Source organism: Sturnira hondurensis, unplaced genomic scaffold (genome assembly GCF_014824575.4).
Source record: "Sturnira hondurensis isolate 20B ecotype Veracruz unplaced genomic scaffold, ASM1482457v3 Scaffold0000167, whole genome shotgun sequence".
Lineage (NCBI taxonomy): Eukaryota > Metazoa > Chordata > Mammalia > Chiroptera > Phyllostomidae > Sturnira > Sturnira hondurensis.
The window spans coordinates 5824812-5846548 of NW_028072798.1; the positions used below are offsets into that span (position 1 = coordinate 5824812).

Sequence of the window (21737 nt, forward strand, 5' to 3'; positions counted from 1 at the left end):
TGCACATCCGTGTGAGATTGTAATAGATGTCATCCTTTCCATTATCTGGTGGCTCTCTGTAGTATGCTGCAATGTTGAAATTTTTTCAGCATTTAATAATAGGGAAAATACTGTCTTTCCTGGATAAGTAGACAGTTTTCTGATTTCTGATAAGATTTCTATAAGACATTGTGAGTCTCCTTTTTCCCTGATCCCAAGCATACTGAAGGCCAAAGGTTTTTGTGCTTAATGTTAACATTTTTGCTGTCTTTTTTTTTTTACTTTTTATAAGATGATAATGTTATTTTATTTTGTATGCATTTTTTATAAAGTGCTTTAAATTCTTTCTGGAGATAGTTATGTTTTTTTCTTTTTTTAAAGATTTTATTTATTTATCTTTAGAGGGGAAGGGAAGAAGAAGTATATCAATGTATGGTTGTCTCTCGCGAGTCCCCCGCTGGGAGCTGGCCTGCAACCCAGGCTTGTGCCCTGACTGGGAATCAAACCGCGATCGTGTGGTTTGCAGGCCTGCACTCAATCCACTGAGCTACACCAGCCAGGGTGAGAGTCATGTTTTTAATAGCTTGATTAAAATAATAGTACACATTCATTATTCATTATTTGCTTTGAGTATAATGCTTATCGACACTACAACCTCTTTAACCACTAATTCCTGTTGACTTTTCTTTCTTGTTTAGTCCTGTGTCCTACTGAATGTCTCTAAATTTGGGTATGCAAATATTATTTTATTTAAGACCTTGATGTGGTAGTATAAAAACTTGAAGGAAACAATCGATTTGTTTCTTTGAAAAGCTAAGCTTTTGATAATGACTGAATCCCTTGTGAGGACCTGGGTGATGTAAATCATTGCCTTGGAACCAAGTCTCATGTTCATTAGCTTCAGCTACTTCATTGAAATGTGGTTTAAGGGAAGATTTGGATCATTGGCTCTTTTCTTGCTGCCCACGTCTTTTCTTTATTCACTGTTTTCTGGGAAGAAGGGTTACTCCGTTGATAGAGAGGAGCACAGTGGAGATTTAAACTCTGCAGTTCCTTTTCTCATGCTTTATTTGTGCAACAACTTGACGGACTATGAATTAACTGGATTTTCCTGCCACTTTTCAGTCTTGTTAGTGTTATTGTAACAACAGCCACTGGAAGGAGGCGTCTGGATCCCTGTGGGGGATGAATCCTATTGCATGTCCATCCTATCTCAGTTTTGAATGCTTCTGGCAATTTCATATGCAGGACATTATGTTAGCACATGAAAATCTATAGAGATGTGCATCTGTAAATCCTAAGGGTTAGCGAGTGGTGTGGCGGGTCCTAAACCAGCTTCTTTGAGCTCCATTTTGCTAATTTGTAACTCTCCCACATATGGTTATTGTTACAATGAAAGGAAGTAATTAAAAAAATTGAGGCATTATGCCTGGTTACATTCAATAATAATTAAATTAGAATAATCATCTCCAAGCCCTTGGTGATGGTCCATTTATTTCCTGATCTGTACGTGTAACCAAATTCCTGTGGAAAACAGCTCTGTGATACAGAATTTGACAAGATTGGGCTTGTGCTATGAATCTTACGATTTCCTTGTAGTCTAGCACAACTGATCGTTTGTTTCCAGTAATGGAACTTCCACTTCATTCATCTCGTTTGCTGTACATGAAGCTTCCTGTGCCGTATCTCTTACTTGATTTTGGTTGCACTTTGAATCTGTGTGCTTGTCATGAATCTTTTGGCTAAGTTATATTACACAAATGGTAGTACTATATTCGTAAATTATCTTCTTTAACTGATAAAAGCACCAATAAAAGTAAGCATTATGTTCTTTAATCTTCCAGTCATCCTTCAGAACTAATTTCTGAAGTTCAGATTGGTCACCTTATCATTATGAAATAAGCTCCGGCCCTTTCTTCTGCTCCCACAGGTTTTTCCTTGCTGCACTCCTCAGGATTGTCTTTCTAGCCAGGCCTGGCCTGGCTCTCATGTTGGCTGCTTATTCTTCCCTCGCCTGCTCTGAGCATCCCCTGCTTTGATTGATTACTTGGTTTCAGCTCTTGCTCACCTTTGGGATGATCTCTAAATCCACATCTGAAGGTGATAGGTGATGGAGTGTGGAGCCCTCCTGGAAATGGAGCTGATCATTTGGATATTTTGGACCCCTCCGGCTATAACTACTTCCAGTAGAAATATTGGAAAGATAAAACAAACATCCTTTGGTCACATTTATTGCAAGAAAATGAGAAACCCACCAAGTATGGGGTGCTGGCTGAGTAACTCGGTTAGAGCATTCTTCCAGTATGCCACAGTTGCAGGTTCAATCCCTGGTCAGGGCACATACAAGAATCAATGAATGCATAAATAAGTAGAACAACAAATTGATGTTTCTCTATCTCTCTGTCCCTTCCTTCTGTCCCTTCTCTCTCTAAAATTGATTTAAAAAAAAAGAAAAAGGTACTCACCAAGTGATAAACAAGAGCAAGAGGAATGAGCATTCCTGAGATGGAGAGGGAGAGGGGGAGAGAAGCCGTACCAAGGGACCTCTGCTAGTACCAGGGACCTGGATTTCAGGGAACGGAGTTTCATCTGGACCTCTCTAAAGGGCTAGGGCTGGGTCGAGGAGAGAGCATCCATTAGCAAAGGGAGAAGGCTTCTTAGCTTTAAATAAAAAGTTTCTTGAATCTTTTGGGTTTAGGATTTGAATTTATGCTAACTGTGTGGTCTAGAAAACCCCCAGCTGAGAAACTCATCTTAATACTTCTGGGTTGGAGGCGCCCAAAGGCTTGGCAGAAGTAAACACAGATTCCTTCTAGAACAAAGCCCCCACAGCCCACTGATTATGAGAAATATGAACAAGGTAAAAAAATTACTAAGGAAATGAGAGTCACCTTCAAGTCAGTTGTTATGTGCCATTTGTTCCATCTGCTCATCTGTTCATTCCTCAAGTTTTTACCCATCACTCATTATGTCCTAGGCACTAATCTCAGTGCTGGGTTATAATAGCACAACATTCTATGGGGAATTGAGTATTGGGCTATTGACCAGAGGATTTGTACATGTGGCCCAGGAACTGCTCTCTTTAGGGCCCTGAGTCACTGCTGGAAAACTGGTGCTTTGCTGGGACCAGTTTGAAAACCACTGATTTACATCAGTTCATTTATTTTACAAATGAGAAAACTGAGACCACGGTGTTTAACCACTTGGTTAATGCCCAAGGTATGAATCTCAGGCTCGTCTTTAGAATGGGGATGATAGTACCATCATTTCCCACAAATATGCCAATTCCTCCTTCCCATGCCCCTAGAAGTCACAGATGGTACAGGGACTCAGTACTCCTGGTTTTCAGACTAAATGCGTTTCTGCTGCCAGTTTGACTCTGTGAGATCTTTTATTGTCCAAGCCCACACAGTCTCATACTTTTACTCTTAATTGTCCTCTGATTATTTTGTGTTTGTGAATTTGCTTCCATAGGTAGATTGTGAACCGTTTAAGTTCAGGGACCGGGAATGGTATTTTTATACTAACTTCCTGTTATCTAGTCTTGGGCTGGCTACTTGGTATCTATTTTGTAATACTTGTTTATTGTTGCCTGATTAAATGTGTAATGCCATTGTTATGAGGAAATGAACATATTTATGTCCAAAAATGTATCATGGTCATTATGTGAGAGTTATGAAGTGGGAAAATATTTTTGCTGGTTTTTTTTGTGATGTAAACCTGTCTCCTGCTTTTTCCCTCCCTGGTTGAAGCGGAGGTTCCCACCTGACCTGCTGCCGTTCCCATTACAGCCCCGGGCTGCTCGTTTGTTCGGTGCTCCACGCATTTGCGAGTGCCTGTCGCTCACTAAGCTGGGGTGCTCTGTGTGTTGATTATCGAGTACCTCACCACTGCTTCTGTGTGGCCCTAAGCAGGTGTTCAGAACTGGGACCGTGTCCATTTGTGTGGGCACTAGGCCATCAGTTAGCTCTGGTCCCTTGCCTCCCTGCGCTGCTCTCTGCCCTAGTGCGTGCCCTGTATAGACATTTGGGCATGCTCTCTGTGCCCGCCTTGTCCGTCTGTTGGCCGGAGGTCAGGCACTTCTGCTCGCCATTGGGACCAGGAAGGAATCCAGGGCAGGTATCCCTCCCGTAGAGCCCAGCTAAGGCAGGGCCCTCGCCAGGACTCTGTTGTCTGTGCAGTGGCTGGCCGCGTTTCAGCTCCCCATTTGAGCCCTTTCTGTATGAAAGACATGGAAATGCCAGGGGATTATTTTTGCAAGTAAAAAAGATGGCAGCAGATGTGAAAACAGATTTTCTCATCATAATGTAAATTGGTGTTTTGTTTTCATTTTAGTTGAACAATATATAGGTATTCATGAAAATATTTGGCTGTAAAAAATTGAGAAAAATAACAAACTGCCATTGTCTGTTAAAATCCAATTTAGTTCTTTGAAAAGAATTGTTAGTTTAAAAAAATTACTGAAATTTATGTTAATATTAAAATAAGCTTTAAAAGTTTTCTGTAATAATTCAGAAGACATTAGAATTCAGGTTTACTGTAATCAGTTGTGTTCTTTTTTTGTACATATATAATAATTTTTGGGAAAGTGGAATGGGTCGCGGAACTAATGCCACATCCTTTATTTTTTCTCTGACAGCTATTTCTATGTGCTTTCTTTTTTTGTAAAGGGAGCTGTTTATATTTTATAGTTCCTCTTTAGTGGTGACCAAGAGGGTGATTTCTTCTCCAACCTAAACTTGTTTATTCTTGTTTATGTGCTAGATTGTAACCAGTTTTGAGTTTCCTGTGTTGCTGTGCACGTGTGAAAAGATCCTGTATCCCTGGTATTCCTAGTAAACTTCAGGTGCTGAGGTCACCTGAACACTGTAGAAGGGACATTGGCAGATGCGTGGGGAATAGTTTTAGCTACTTGCAACTTGGTATTGTAATGGTATTAGTCTTTCAAGACAAATTTTATTATATTTTATTTGGCGTATTTACTGTCATCCAGTGACAGTGTGTTAGGTGACTGGGACTTAGCCTTCTAGGAGCTCCAGATTCTCAGTCTTTAAATGGAAAATTTCCAGAATAAGCAATTTCCTCCTTAATTAGAGGATAATGGGTATAATAGAACCTGTAGTTTACTACTAAGGGTCATCTCTTTATTTCATGAGGACACTACCATTTTGGGCTTCTTCCTACATTTAATTGTTATTTATTCAGCAAATATTGAATGCTTTCCTAGGTGTGAAAATATAGTGATTAAGGTGTATTTCTTGCTCTCAGAAGGTTCACAGTATTATAAGAAAAATGGACCAGAATAAAAAAAATCGCAGGGAAGGCAATTTGGGGCTATATAGGTAGACCTGAATTCAACTAGGGGGTGAATGAAGTTGTATTAAACTCTGTCTAGTGTTTGTATGACCAGAGTTAAATGCACACATGAGTCTGTTTATTTGCCTATGGCAGTGGAAAGATTTCCTGTAGTTTACTAGCCTATAAAAGAATATAATTTATAACATTCTTGGGGAAGCATTTTTATTCTTACCTAGCATCATTTGTTCTTCAGGAAAAAGATTTTTAACACCATGTACATACATTTATTGAATTAATACCTTGGTACAGGCATATGAAAATCCTTACCCTCAAGTAACTACCAGGTTAACAGGGAGAATATGGGCTCAGATATTTGTAATATGGTAGAAAATTGAATGAGTAACTTAAAAATAGAAGAGTCCACTGTGAAGACTGATACAGATCCATACCCAGTAGGGGAAGCTGGCAGTGATGTATGGAGTGGGTGGTTTTGAAGATGCGTCAGGAGAGGGGGCTGAAATTGGAGGGTTTGGGGTGAGCTTTGTAATGAGCAGAACAAGCTTGAGGTTTGGTGTACAAGGAGCAATTATACTTTGAAAGGAGCATCATTTTTATAGCAGACAGAGGCCGCTATAAAGGTGGGCTTTACAGACAGGTGTGGAGCCATTCCGTGCAGAGTCTCAAGTGCCAAGGTGAGGAAGGTGTCTTTAGGCGGTTTATGAGGTCGACTGTGGTGAATATCATTCCTGGGGTGAACCCAGTTGGGTTGCAATCTAATACTTCCTTTATGTGCTATTGGATTTGCTAATGCTCTGTTTATGATTTTTGTACCATGTTCATCGATGGTATTTTCTTTCATTTTATTTTTTCAAAAATATTTTATTTATTATGTATTTATTTATTTATTGTATTTTTTTCCCAAACCATTTATCCCCCTTACACCTTCTATTCTTACACTCTCCATACCTGGTGTTGGCATCAAGGTATAATAATGTCCTCATGGGATTAGTTCTGGGTGTTACTGCTTTTTCTTTTCTCTGGATGAGTTTGTGTGATTCTGCAATAATCTGTTTCCCAAATGTTGGTAGAACTTACCTCTAAAATATCTGATGTGTTTTTTGTAGGATGATTTTAAGTTACTGAGTCATTTTCTTTAATGGTTATGGCACAATTTAAACTTTGTCTTTCTTAAGTTAGTTTTGTTAAACTACATTTCCTGGGAAGTTGTTTGTTTAATATATTTTCAAACTTTTTAGTATTAAATTGTTCATGGTATTCTTTTGTCTTTTTAGTCTCCACTCTGCCTAGAGTGACACCCCACTTTGCATTCCCAGCACTGTTTGTATGTGCCTTCCTTTTCTTCATCGGTCTTGCCTGAGGTCTGTGTCTGAGTATGTTTTTTTGAAAAGTTAACATGTGGCTTTGTTTAGACTCTCTAATGTTACTTTTTTTTGCTTTATGAATTTCTGTTTTTTATCTTTATTATCTCTTTTCTTTACTCTCTTGGTTTATGCTGTACTTTTTTTTAAAAGTTTAAGTATTTTTTTAAGATTTTACTTATTTATCTTTAGAGGGGAAAGGAAAGAGAGAAGGAGAGAAATATCAGTGTATGGTTGCCTCTCATGTGTCCCCTGCCGGGAACTGACCTGCAACCCAGGCATGTGCCCTGACTGGGAATTGAACCGCGATTGTGTGGTTCGCAGGCCCGCGCTCAATCCGCTGAGCTACACCAGCCAGGGCTATGCTGTACTTTTTCATTGAGCATTTGGCTTCCTCATTTATAACATTTCTTCTTCAATTATAAACAGATAAGGAATTTTTTGCAAAGTGCTACTTCTGTAGCTGACAAGTTTTGGTATGTAGTGTTTTAATTAATGTTCAGTATTTTAACCTTTCCATTATGATTTCTTCTTCTTTAAATTATTTAGAAATGTGCTTGTTTAAAAATGTTTAAGTTTTTTAATTTATATTTTTATAATTGTCTTTAATTTAATAGCTTTGTAGTCATACCATAAGGTCTGTATAACACTTATTCTTTGAAATATGTTGAGACTCTCTTTAGATGGTAAATTTTTGTTAATGTTGTGTAATTCTATATGCTGTGTGCTCTTTAAGACCAAGTGTGTTCATTGTGACATTCACATTTTCTGAATGTTTACTATTTTTTCCACCTTGATCTGTAAATAATTGAGAAAAGCTGATTGAAATCTCAAACCACCTTTAATGGTGGATAACTCGTTTCTTGCCATCAGCTTTTGCTTTGTATGTTTCAAGGTTACTTCGTTAGGTGCTTATCAGGTAAGAATTTCGATGTGCTCCAGGTGAGCAGGACTGTTTAGTTTACTCTGTGGCTCCTGCCTTTACTCCTTATTCACTGCCTTTGCCTTGAAATACCTCTTCATTAGGAGTAAAATGACCCCAGGTTTCTGTTGTTTTCTGTGTAAATGGTACATCTTCTTTTTTTAATCATTTCTATTTTTAACATCTTAGGTTTTAGGTGTGTCTTGTCTGAGAGACATCTGCTTCACAGATAGCTGAAGGGTCTGCCTTATAATAATGAAGTACGTCTAATTCCTCCCTCCTGTTTCTTGTACCATTGCTTTTACTTTCTTGCTTATGAATAAGCACACATAGCATGTATGCATGTAGATTAGTGAGTGCACTTTTGGTATTATTTTAAACTGTTATCTGTCAGATCAATTAAGAATAAGAAAAATACATGATTTTATTCTACCTTTACTTTACAAAAGGCGGGGAAGTGCCCCCCCTTTTGTGTAGATCTGAGTTTTTGACCTGTATCATTTTTCTTCCTGAAGAAGTTCTTTTAACATTTTTGCAAGGTATATCAAGTGGCAACACATTTTTTTCAGTTTTTGTTTGGGAGAGTGTTTATTTTTATTTGTATTTCAGTTTTGAAGGGTAATTTTGCGTAGTACAAAATTCTAGGTTGGTAGTTTGTTTTTCAGTCTTCTTTCTGTTTGCTTTCAGTTTTGGAGTTTTCTGTAAAATATCCTTGAGCGCAGAGATTCTTTCCTCAGTTGTGTCCAATCTACTGATAAACTTGTCAGAGACATTCTTCACCTCTGTTATAGTATTTTCAATCTCTAGCATTTATATTTTTTTCTAAAATTTCCATATATCCTCACATGCTATCTCCTTTTTCCACCAGAGCTCTTAGCATATTAAACATAGTAGCTTTAAATTCCTGATTTGATAATTCCCAAATCCCTGCCATTTCTGAGTCTGGTTACGATGCTTACTCCTGACTCTTCAAAAACTGTGACTTTTGCCTTTTAGTATGCTTCGTTATATTTTTATTGATAGTTGGACATGAGGTACTGATTAAAAAGAACTGCTGTAAATAGGCTCTTAGTAATGTGATAAGGTGTGGAGGGAAGGGGAGCATTCTACAGTCCTGTGATTACATCTCCATCTGTGTATGTGTGTGTGTGAACGTATTTATTGGGGTGAAAAGCGCATGACATAAATCTTGCCATCTTAGCCATTTCTCAGTGTGCAGGTCTGTGGTGGTAAGTGTATTGGCTTTGTGGTACGACTAGTCTTCAGAACGTTTCATCTTACAAAACTGAAGCTCCGTACCCGTTAAGCATCAACTTGCCATTCTTCCCTCCCCGTGGTGCTGGGAAATCACCCTTCTACTTTCTGCTTCTGTGAATTTAACTGCTCTAGGTTCTTCATACAAATGGAATCACAGTGTTTGTCTTGGTGTGACTGGCTTACTCATGTAGCATGATGTCTTCAAGGTTCATCCACATTGTGGTATTTGTTAGGATATAGGATATCCTTTTTAAGGCCTAATAACCTGCCTCTCTATGTATATGACACATTTTGTGTATCCTCTTTACTATTATGAATAGTGCTGCTGTGAACAGGGGTATGCAGATACTTCTTCAAAATCCTGCTTTCAGTACTTCTGGTTATACACCCTGAGTGGAATTGTCGGATGACATGATATGTTCTTTTTTTTTTTTTTTTTAGGGTTAGTTAATGCCTTGATCACCTATCATGATTACCATTTCTTTTATGTGGTCAGACCATTTAAGATTTACTATTTTAACAACTGTCACGTGTATGATAGGGTCATTAATCGTAATTGCCATGACCTAACGTAACACCGCAGAGCCCTGGGTGTCCGTGTTTTAGTTCACCTTCGTTTCTGAGCTGTCGTCGCGCGTTTTCCTCAGTTTCTCCCACCCCCCTCTCCGGTAGGATGGCTTGGCTAGAGGGAGCTGGAGTTGGTTGGTTAGGCTCTGATAGAATCCCGACAGCTTAGGCCCAGGTTAAATAGTTCTATTGAGGGTAGGCTTTCTTAAAAAGAAGAGAATGCTCTGGTCTATTTCAAAGTGTCTCCTTTCTCCAATATTTACTGAGGACCTGGTGAGCTCCTGGAGGTTAAACTCACCACCAAGTCTAGGGTCTCCAGTGGCTGGGTCCCCCTTAAATTTTGATCTCTCAGACTTGCCCACTAGAAGCCTGCTGCAGTTCTTCAATTACAGTTTCTCTGCACTGGGACTGCTTCCCATACAGGTTTTAGCTTACTGGTTTATGCTCTGGTGAGTGTAATTCTTTGTATGAGCCTTTTGGTATCTCCAGTTTTTGCCCTATTATGGATCTAAGAAGAGTTGATGATTCTGTTTTTTAGTTTTCCCAGCTTTTAACTTGTTAGGATACAGTTGTGATTTTCAGGTTATGTGTCAGATTAGAACCCAGAAATCCAAACCTAATGATGTTAAATTCTGTGTATGTTCATTTCAATTTCTGAAGGCTTGAAATTTAAATTTGTTATTTCTGCTGACAAGTTGTGATGACTTTTCTTTGTATGTTTGGTAATTTTTGATTTGTAGCTGATTTTTGGTTGAACCTCATCTGTGGGGGGGTTCTAAATTGGGAATTAGGTCCTAAATTGGGAATGGTCCTAAATTGGGAATGTTTCCTTCAGATAAGATTTGCATTGTTCCGACTTAGAACCACAGAGTCCTAGAAGTCGGGGACAGTTTTGGTTTCCTCTGCGGGCTCTGATGAATTTGTGGGACTCAGTCCCTCCACCTGGAGGTTGAACCCAGTTTGTAGGTGTGATGGGGTGACCAACCTGTCACATAAGGGGTGTCCTGGAATGTGGGACTTTGAGCGGTAGCACTGGGACAGTTCTGGGCAGAGTGGGACAGTTAGGCACCCTGATTCTGATTCCAGTGCTAATATCAGCGTTTGTTCAGACAATTCTGCACAAACTTATATCTTATATCTGCATTTTCTGGATAACTGACTTTCTCATATGTTTATTGTAAAGGTGGTCAGTGACGTGGGCCGTGAAAGAATTCACAAAATGAAGAAAGTGTAGAGAATAAAGTTTTTATTCACTCTCCAAGAAAGGCGAGGGGCATGGTGTGGACCAGCCTTTCGGGGTGGGGGCTTTGAGCTTTAGCTGGATTATAATTGGATTGAAAAGGATGGGGGGTTGCAGTTGTGTAACCCCTGGGCTGTTGGAATGTTGTAAACTTAGTGCAGTTTGTTCCGATGTTATCTTCTGCCTGTGGCTGTAGGGAGTGGTTGGTTCTGTCCTTGCTTCCCGTCATTTCCAGTCCTGGGGACAAGCTCAGAAGAGTCAAATGTCAGTCATGTTTAACCAGGTCAAGCAGGCTGCTGGGCAAAGGGAGCCATGATAGCAAATGGGGCTGGCTTTGTCCTTGCGTTTATGCATGTGTCTTGTATCTTCCTGGGAGATTTCTCGTACTTTTCTGGAAGTCCAGCAGATTGTTGTAATTTACCCAAGATCTATAGCAGTGGGCAGGCCCTTCGGAATATCCTGGAAATGTAACCTGTAATTTCACTTTTTAATTAAGTTATTGAGAACATGTTCCATGTCACGCTGTAGTCTTCTACAGTATAATTAGTATTGTGTTTTATGTCTGTGCCAATATTTACTGAACCAATATTACATTTTGGATATAAAGGTTATTTCAGAATTTTCACTTCTGAAATGCTGAGGTAAAAATCTTTCTAAATCTCTCTGCAATCCAGGATTATTTCCTTATGATAAATTTCCAAGAGTAGAATCGCTGAATCAGATGGTTTGTAACATTTTTGCCTTTTAAATTATATCACCAAATAGGTCTCTCATTTCTCTGCACCATACATAAAACATTGGAATAATTTCTTGTAGTCTTTGTCACTTCGATAAATGAAATGTCCTCCTTTTTAAATTAAGGCACAAGACTTTTGATAACCTTGAGCGCTATGTATGGTACCACAGTGTTTTTGCCGCCTGTTTCAGGAGGAGATTCAGTCCTAGAATTAAGTATCTAGCCTCCATTCTTTTGTAGACAGCAATCCGGCTGGGTATTTTACAGCCTCCACACCCTTCCCTCCCTTCTCTCTCTGTGCAGATAATTAGGTGCTTATGTTCTCAGAACTGGCTATTGAAACCGTGTGCAGAAAGTAAGGACGGAGCAACGCTCTCTAAAAGTGTGCCTCTGCTTTTCTCTGAGCGTAGCGGTGGACCCACAGCGTCTGTGCTGGTTTTACCCACGTGGCTGTGTGGTCTGTCAGCCCGGACATTCCGGAGACCCAGATTCTGAATGGTCGATGTTGACCCAGGCTTCCTCAGGGACTCACTCAGTCAGCATTTATCCTTCACCTTTTCCTTAGCAGGCTGCTGGGCTTCTGTGGCCTACTTAGTGCTTATCGAACACTTAATTAAATGCAGTTCTGCTGGGGACCGCACGTAGGGTGAAAGTTGGGGTCTGGGAGTTTGGGATGAGTAGGTGTGATGACTTAAACAGAGAAGTACTTCCATCACAAGCGGAGAAGACCCTTGCCGTGGGAGTCTGTGGAATGCTTCGGTGTATTGTATCTGAAGGAGCTGCTGCTGTTTTTGACTGAGACAGCTTTTTGGTAGAATGTATCTCTAAAATTTACAATGCAAGTCAGTGGGAAAATGATTTGATAACTGACACAACTATAGTAAGAATGCATCTTTGGAATAAGCCTGGGCATAACCATGCATGCATGTCTTCTTTATTTTTAAAGGTTTTATTTAGTTTTAGAGAGAGAGGAAGAGAGTGTTACAGAACAGACCAGGGCAGGGTATACAATATATTATTACCAAAAAGGACCCTCGTTTTTCTCTGGGGGTTCCCCCCATACTAGGTTTGCTTTACCCCGCTGCCAGAGGAAAGATGTCTCTCAATGCCAGAGATTGGTGAAAAGGAAAGGAATTATTTATTTAAAAGTTATACAGACTTAAGGTAATGACTTAATGTCTTCATTAAAATACTAAAGTCCTTTAGAATACCCACAGACGCACATAGTCCTTCCTTCCCCCTCTGAACTAGTCTGCGGTACTGTATGTCAGGAAAAGAAGTAGAAGTCCGTGATTCAGGCTCCCAGCACTATCAGCTGTGTCACCACCACGATCTCCAGTTAATCCAGAACCATGTGGCACCTTCCCATGGCCCACCGGCAAGAGTCCTTTCACCCCTTTTCTTCCAGGCAAAGTCTCTCCTGCTTTCTAAGCCACGTGGCAAAAAGGAGCAACCCAAAGCCTCATGGTCCTGACTCTTGCCAAAGCCACAGGGTCCCCACTCTGCCAAAGCCATGTGCTTCTCCCTTCTACTGCCACAGCCACATGGTCCTCTCTTGGCATGGCTGCTGCGCCTGGGTTTAAATCCCAGCACCAGTTTTCCTCTGCAGCCCCATTTCCGACTCCTCCTCCAATCAGTTACACCTGCCAGCATTCCTGTATTCTTCTAGCTTCACTGGGCTGTCATAGTAAGTCTGGGCAGGTATGGCCTGTGGGGTGGAGCCAGTCTTCTCCAATGTCTCATGCAGGTGCTGTAACCAGGGGGAGTTGCCTTCCAGTTACATCTTGGGTGGAAGTCATTTCCATCCCCCTGGCACAAAATATGGCCACAGCTATTTAACATGTCTGTGAAACCAGTTGAAGGTTATAGATATGTTAAATGACCATGCCAGAGGTTTGCTGCAAAGCTGTTGCTATACAAAACAACTCTCAGTGGCCCTGCTCCATGTGTCCCATCCCCCAGCTCAGACTTGTAGGGGTATGTATATATATATATATATACATACCCCTACAATATATATATATATTTCCTGGACACCTTGAGTTCTGGACCTTATTACAAATCCCTATTTGGGGCCCCCCTCTTGGCTGTACCCTGTTACAGTAGGAAGAGAGAGGGAGAGAAACATGAACGAGAGACGAAGAGAAACATCAGTGTGAGGGGGAATGTCGCTTGGTTGCCTCTCGTATATGTCCCGACCATGGGTGAACCCACAACCCATGCTTGTGCCCTGACTGGGAATCGAAAGGGACACCATTCAGTTTGTAGGACAACGCCCAACCAACTGATCCAAACCAGTCAGGGCATCCATAGATGTCTTTAGTTAGTTTCTCACCAGTGTGTTTTGAGAATGATAAGTACACACATACACACACACATTTATTATTAAGACATACAATTGTGATTAAGTTCCATTATCTTTGCAGGGGTGTTGTGAAATTTCCACATGTGTTGTTTCCTGCAGGTGTAGAGAGCCACATGACAATGACTGCTGAGAGTACCCCTGCCTTAGAAGGCAGTCTTGGAAGGCAAATGTGAACTAGCCTCTAGGCAGCTATCAAAGCTCCTTAGGAACCAGTTAGAACAGCCTTGGACTCTGGATATTTGTGGGTTGTGGAAAATCCCCCAGGGAAAGGAGTAACTCTAATTAGAGGCAGGTCATCTTAGTTGTTTCAGTTAAAGAAGAAGAGTAGAGTTCAGATTGTGTTGCCACCTGTGGGAAGGGGAAGCGGTGGGAGGTGTGGGTTGGAGAGAGCCCCCTCCCTCTCCCCTGCCAGGGTAGAGCTGAATCTAAGACAAGCAGCTGATTGTGGCCACAGAGCTGCCGTCCATAGAGTGGAAATTAGAATGTGTTTCATGTGTATCACCAACCAGAAAAACTCTTTCCTCTTCTCTCCAACCCATAAACAAGTCTATAATCAAAAGCTTAAAGATGTTTGGAATATTTTATTGGAAAATTTTCTACTCTGTTTTTTTCCTGCTCTGCATTCATCTAACATCTATAATATTTCCCTAAAATCTACTTTTTAAAACAATTTTTAAGAGTGAACTTTTATTTTTTTAATTGAATTGATTGGGGTGACATTGGTTAATAAAAAATATTTAAAGATTGTATTTACTTATTTTTTTAGAGAGAGGGAAAAGGAGGGAGAAACAGAGGGAGAGAAATGGTGATTGGCTGCCTTTCTCACACCCCCAACGGGGGACCTGGCCTGCAACCCAGGCATGTGCCCTAATTGGAAATTGAACTGGTATCTTTTCTGTCTGCAAGCTGGCACTCAGTCCACTGAGCCATACCAGCCAGGGCGGTTAATAAAATTATATAGGTTTCAGGTATTCATTTTTATAACACATCATCTGTATATGTACCCTCTTCTGCACCCCCACCCCTCTTTCCCTCTTGTAATTACCGTGCTGCTGTGTCCATGAGGTTTTCTTTTCAATGTACTTTTTGCTTCTCATCTCAACCTTCTACCTAACCACTCTTTTAAACTTTTATCCTTTAGAAAGAAATAGAACTATATTCTGGCATTTTCTTTGTGGGTACATGCTTAGCTTGAGAACTAAAATAACATTTTTTGATACTTTATTGGGATTTTCTAGATTGGATATAATAATTTAAAAAATTCTTGTTAGTAATTTGTTTTTAAAAATTCCAGAGGCGTGAGTGCCTAACATAGCTCACAGCTTGTTAAACCTGTTTACTGTGAGGCATTGGGTTGGCCCAAAATTTCATCTTTGTAGCAGGACAGGCACAGAAGGTCACCGGGGTGGAAAGCCCCAATGGGCCAAGCAGGGAAAACAAGGACCTCGCCCCCAAGGTAGCCTTTCCTCCCCTAGCAGAGCCCTGGCCATTAGGTTTAGAACCTCTGACCTCGCATATTGCTAGTCACGTGGTTTCCATCCCCGGGACTTTTCCTTCCGGGGGATGTCATTTAGGCCTCAGTTGTGTTTCAGGTTCAGGCCCAGAAAGGAAGCAAAACCATACAGACTACACCAAAGCCAACCTCAGGAGCAGCTGCGCTGGCTGACACCCCTTGTGCTGACACGGTCCAGTCAGTGGAGTCCAGGACCCCGAAAGGACACACCTGGAGAGCTGACGAACAGTCTGTGGGACCTTCCCTTGGGACTGCTCCCCAAATCACCACCCTTAAACGCCCTTGGGAGAGAGGACCTGGCACATCCCCCCCAGCACCTTCCCCCTCCCCCTTCCCTTCTTATTTCCCCCAGGCGAGTTACCATTACCTCCCTCTCTCCTAAGCTCTGAAGGACCTTGTTCCGCCTCTGTAACTTACTTCCTGAGCCCATTTCCTCTACTGCTCACTTCCTTTACCTTTGTGACATCCTAAATAAACTTTCTCTGAGAGTTTGAGTCTTGGCTGTGAATTCTTTCCAGTCAGAGCAAGTACTGCGAGGTTGTTAAACCAAGGTTTGGTCCGACTCCACCTCTCTGACACCTGGTGCCATTCTCACCTCCGACAACACTTCCTGAGAGATTTTGGTGGTTTTGATTCATTGACACATCACACACACACACACACACACACACACACACACGTAAAATGACTCATCTGAATTAGGGTATCTCAAGGAAAGTTTGTGTAGCTGCTGCCTCACTGCCTCTTCCTCCTTTTGGTGAGCACTGAGTTTATGCTAAGCTTTACTCCAGGGGTGAGAAAGATAGGTTCCCTGGCTCCGGGAGCACAGAGCAGGGTGTGGATTGCAGTGTGATAAAGCTGGTACAGAAATTAGTGCAAGGTGCTCTGGGAGGTGGCGTAGGAGAGATGCCGGTGTAGGTGGGTTTTTAGTTTTGGTTTTTGTTTTTAGAGAAGGAGAGGTGGGGGAGAAAGAGATATTGATTTGTTGTTTCAGTTATGCATTCATTGGTTGATTCTTGTATATGCCTTGACTGGGGATTGAACCCACATTGAACCTACAACCTTGCCATATCAGGATGATACTCTAACCAACTGAGCCACCCGGCCAGGGCGTGTAGGTGGGTTTTAAAGGAAGTGTTCCATCCTGGCAAGGGGGCAGCAGGAGTGGAGACATGATGGAAAGAACACAGAACTTTGGGGGACAGGGGGTGGCCCAGATACGATGGTAGTGACACAGGCTGGATATGGAGGCCGTGGCAGGAGAAGAGGACAAGTTGAAGTCAGATCAGAAAGGGTCTTGTTAGCACTTGATCCCATAGATCAGGGAGTTTTCAAATCCTGGTTCCAAGACCAGCTGCATTGGACTTGTTAGAAATGCAAATACCTGGACCCAGCCCTAGACTTTTAGGCTCAGGTATTTCGGGTGGGGCTAGCCCTCTAGGCCAGGAAAAGAATAGTCAAGGCTCTTTGAGCAGCTTTGAATTTTGTAAAGGTCACCCTGCAGTCATGTGGGAGGGGGGATGGTATGGGGTCGTTAAGGACTGAGTCTTTGGCGTTACCGTATGGGGTGCAGGTCTGGACCACAGGCAGTAGGAAGGAGGACAGGATGGATTTGCTGGAGGTCGATCTTGTGGGATGTTATTGCTACTAGACAGTTAAAAAGCTGAGAGAACAGCTGTGCTTTGCTCTGTGGCCTGGCCCCAATCAGAGATGGAGGAGTTTTAAAGGCCCTTGCTGCCTTATGTGTTTAGGGAATATCTTTGATGATAATGAAAAACCAATTCAGGTGACTTGCCTGAGCCTCTTCAGTCTTCTTTGGGATGTTGCTGGCTTAACCAGAATGAGGGGTCAAGTTGCACATTCAGGGCCCAGAGTCTTAGAAAGGATGGTAAGCTGTGGGAGAACGGAGGCAACAGTTTGATTCAGATATTCCCAGCTACTTGCAAATTTAATAAATGGTACTTAGCACGCACACTTAAGTCGTACATTTTCTCTAAGTTGGTGAGGTACACCCTTCTGCTGTTGGAATTTCACCAATCACTAGCTCTGTTTGGTGTATGTGAGTGTAAAGATGGGTCTCCAGTTTCAGTTACAGTGATTATTCTGTTAGAAGCTTTATTCTTCGGTATTTTAAAGTTTTTTTGTATCTGTTTTGTTTTACAGATTTGTAAGACTCCAGGGCCTTCAAGCTGTGATTAATCAGATGGTTCCTGAAACGACTGGGAAAGCAGATGCTTTGTGTACCAGTTGAAGAGTGTGTCTCTGTGTATATTTAAAACCTCTCTATGCACACACACTTATTCAAGAAGACAGGCTCATTCTGGTGCACACCTGAAGCATTTTACAACTAATGAAAATTAACTTAGGAATCAGATGGAGCAACTTGACACCACTGGGCTCAGGAGCCCTGGGAGAAAAGTACATCACTAATGGCCAGTTTTCCATGTGGTCTTCACGGGTAAAGAAAGTTTGCAAAAAGAAGAAAAAAAAAACTTGCACAGGTCAAGCCTCAACAATACCTCTCCAGTTTAAAGAAGGAGCTAAGGGAGGCGGTGATTGAGGGAGAAGTGCGATTTCACATATTGCAGGTGCGATCAGGCCGCAGTTTCTGCACTTTATTTATCAGTGGATCTGGTGATTTGGACAGACTTGACAGTTCTGGACTGACAGGCGACTCTTACCGTAAGAATGTGACTGGAGGAGAGCTGGTTCAGGTTGGATGGCACGAGCTAGGACAGTGAACCAGTTCCTTTGCCCTTTTCAGTTGACTGTGTTCAAGAAATTTTAATTTATTATGTCCCTTTCTTTTTCTGTGTATGATAATATCTTAGGTAGCAGTTGAAACCAATAATTACAAAATATCAAGGAACATCCAGGCAAAGCTTCTCTTCCTTGGTCTGTCCGTGTGGACTTTGGACACATTCTCTGAGTGTGAACAGGAAAGGGCCCATCAGCAAAACGTGGGGAAGAACCCAACCCATGCTTGTGTTTTTGTTTTAAGGGACACTATTTTCCGTTGAATCCAAGAAGATTTGCATGTATAAGGAGAGGATTACTTGGTGGATTTAATTCTGAGTTTAGGTTTTTATTTCCTTCAAGATGAAAAAACTATGATTTTTAGAAGCAGAAAGGGGAGACTTCAGACTAGGGAGGAAGGAGACAGACGAAATCCTGCAGCGAGCCTTCATTTTGTCTGCAGGGGCAGTTAGGCTTCACCTGAGGCAAACGCTTGGACCGCTTGGACCGTTTTCAGGGCTTTGGAACGTTCTGGCTCTGCGGAGTGAAGGGCCTTTCCCTCTACACCTCCATGGCACTGAGGGCTGCGTGGGCCTGCGGAGGGGTAGTCAGACAGAGCCCAGTGCTCCCTGGGACACAGTAACCTGCCAGGAGGCCTGGTTGGGCTCTGAGACGGGACATTTTGGGTTCTGAAGAGTGGGAAAGTCGTCTTCTCTTCCTAAGCGTGGATTGCTGTCTGCACAAACTCTGGTTGTTTTGCACGGTTTGTGTGCCTTTTTTCCCCCTTTATGCAATCTTTTTCAGCTTTAGCAGCAGAAATTTGTCTAGTCGAGAAAGCATACCAGAGGATGGCTTCAGAAAGAGGATGAGCCCATGTTCTGTCTCTACATCTGAACTTTTGAAGAGAAAATTCCAGCTCGAGGGATTCTTAAAGCCTTAAGTTACTTGAAATCTATGTATTTGCAACCCTTGGTCTCTGGAATCACATTACACTAAACTGGAATCTCAGGCTGAATGAGAATAACCAAGTTGAGTAAAAAGAAGAAAACTCGGTTTCTTGATCACCCCATATTAATGACGCTCTTTTTCCAGAGGGTCAGCCCACTGTTCCTCTAAGGACTTGAAAATAAGAGGGGACCCTGCATTTTTTTAAGCATAACCTTTTCTTACCAGACTGCCATCATCTTTTATAGAGGAATTTTTTCACTATGCATTTGGTGGATCTTTATAAAATACTGACCTTCTAATTAGATCCAGGTCAATCTTAATTAAAGGGGGTCAGGGAAAACAAGGCAAGCCAACCACAAAAATAGAATAAATCAATGAAAGGAATTGGTTTCAATTTTTTTGGCATCCAGCATTACGTTTTAGGTAAAAGAGTTCACTGAAAAAAGTATGTACGCAGCGGTGGAGCAGGGGCCGGTCCTGTGCAGTGACTCTAATATCCTCTGCCTGTCCTGGAAGGGGCGCGTCCCCAAGAGTGAGAAGGAGAAACCCGTGTGCAGGAGGCGTTACTACGAGGAGGGCTGGCTGGCCACGGGAAATGGCCGGGGCGTCGTGGGAGTGACCTTCACCTCAAGCCACTGCCGCCGGGACAGGAACACTCCACAGAGAATTAACTTCAACCTGCGGGGCCACAACAGCGAGGTGAGCTGGGGTTTCTTTTTGCTGTTCGGTCACTTCTACGGGTAGTTTTGAGCTTTCTGCCCCCCTCCCTGCCCCCACCGCCCCACTCCCTTCCATGGACTGAAAACTTACTTTGCCTCAGTTTCTTAGATTTCCTGCCAAGTGTGACTTCTGTCTTTGGTTTTGGTGGGAAAGTTCTGGGGCAGGTACAGTGCCATTGCTTAGTTACCAAATCTTCACCCCATTCCACCACAGTGAGCAAGCAAACCCCATGACCCACCTGACGTGCCCTGCGACATCCAATGAGGGACTGCGGGGGGTTGGGAACGGGCCCTGGCCTTAGGGCAGGACTCAGTTGGGACGTCAGCTCTAACGGTCTGATGTCACAGCTGGAGAACTCTTTCGTACAGTTATCATTGCTGTCATGCAAGTGAGTCATGGCTAGTACTGATTTTTTAGTTAAGGGGATTGCCTTTAGTTAGGAGCAGATAGGTGGTCGTGTGTGTTTGGTGGAAGAAGTCATTTCAATACGGGGAACGTCACTATAGGAGTGGTCTCACCCGGATTCTTGGATTTGGTTATCTCTTCCTCTGTTGCCCCCATCCCGGGGGGCAACACTATGCCCAGTTGAACCAAGTAGAGCACTATGGCTGTATTTCCTTATTATTCTTTTTTTGCCCCTTGTGTTCCGAGCAGCCGGCACTCTGTGGGTGTACTGGTGGTGACAGTTACCTGCTGTGTGGGTCGGTAAACTGACTGGAAGGTTGTCTGATCTTGTGCCCTTTCTCACCTCACATCCTTGAAATGCCGTTTATTTTAATTACCTTTAACTCACTAACCCACTTTAGTATGGCTTTTCCCCTACCCCTCGGAGTAAAACGGTCGCACTCCCAGTGACTTCACGCTGCTGTAGACCCGTAGGTTACGTGATTGCAGTTGCCGTGTGGAGGCACTCAGTGGAGTTGAAGTGGCGCTCTCTTGCTCTCCCTCCAAATGAGGAGGCCACCCTCTTTGGATTTTCCTCGAACTCTTATGCCCTGTGCCTTTCCTCCTTTCTGCCTCCTTTCGGACTCTCATTCCAGACTCCGTTCTTCCACTTGACCCGTGCAACACAGAATTGGATGTCGGTTACTAGGCATCTCAAACTGCAGGTCACCCAGGAGAACTCACTTTCCTGCTGCCCCTTCAGCCACCAGACCTGCTTCACCTCTGTCTTCTCCCTGGGGGGAGCCAGCCAGTGGGGCTACAACACAGAGGTCACCCCGCCCTTCCCCTTTCCCAGGCCAGTTATTAGATGCGGTACCCGCTGTATCAGACTTATGAACTGTATCTGGGACATGTCCCCCCCCTCCTCCTGTATCTTCACAGGTCTTTGGTCTTGAACTCTGCTGCATAACCTATTGTGGAGGGCTCTGCTTACGAGTACATATTTATATTTAGTTTCTTGAGCGTTAAAATAGTTTTTAAAACTTAATGTACTTTTCTCTTTCCTAGAAACGCTATATGACATATATCACAGTTCCAAAAAGAGTGGAAATTTCTAGGTGATAATGTTCTCTTTTGCACCTGAATCTTAGGTTTCTGTTGTGTTTGTGTTAAGTCTGAAAACCTGGATTTGGCCTTCACCTCCTTCCTGTGGTTCGCCCTCCTTCCTGTGTGGTTCACTTTCCTTCCTGTGGTTCACCCTCCTTTCTAGAAAAGCCAGAGTTACTGGGAATTGCCAGGCCCGGTCCTGTCTTTGCATCACTATACTTGATGAAAATCAACTTTTTTAAACTTAGGAGAGATTTGAAAACCACTTTGGATTTTAAAACATTTATACAGGGTTTTTAACATATTTAAGGATCTGTATACTAATTCTAGTGAGAAAATTTGGCTAATTTTGGATTAAAGTCACTGTAAATGTTTTCCCTTCTAGTATAGTCTTTGTAAAACATGAACTTTAGTAGGCTTGTGTAATTGTGAGGTCTGTAAGGGAGAAGTGTGTTTTATTTCCTGTGGTGGTGACCCATTTTCTGCACCACCTCCCTCTCCGCCCAGTCCTGGTTTTCTGTCTCTATTCCATGAAGTACTCTCTCACTTAACTAGTTGGGGTGGTCCTGGGCAAGTCATTAGTTTA

The 21737-nt window shown here is 42.3% G+C and overlaps 1 protein-coding gene across 3 annotated transcripts in view; it reads left to right on the forward strand.

Moving 5' to 3' along the window:
• The window catches only part of TULP4 (TUB like protein 4), a 202909-nt gene that overhangs the window by 37967 nt on the left and 143205 nt on the right, over positions 1-21737 (forward strand). For all 3 annotated transcript variants that reach the window (XM_037056156.1, XM_037056216.1, XM_037056097.1), the window contains exon 2: positions 17420-19639. In XM_037056156.1, the coding sequence (XP_036912051.1) occupies positions 19388-19639 (252 nt within the window). In that variant the 5' untranslated portion in view covers positions 17420-19387. The remainder of the gene's footprint in view (positions 1-17419; positions 19640-21737) is intronic.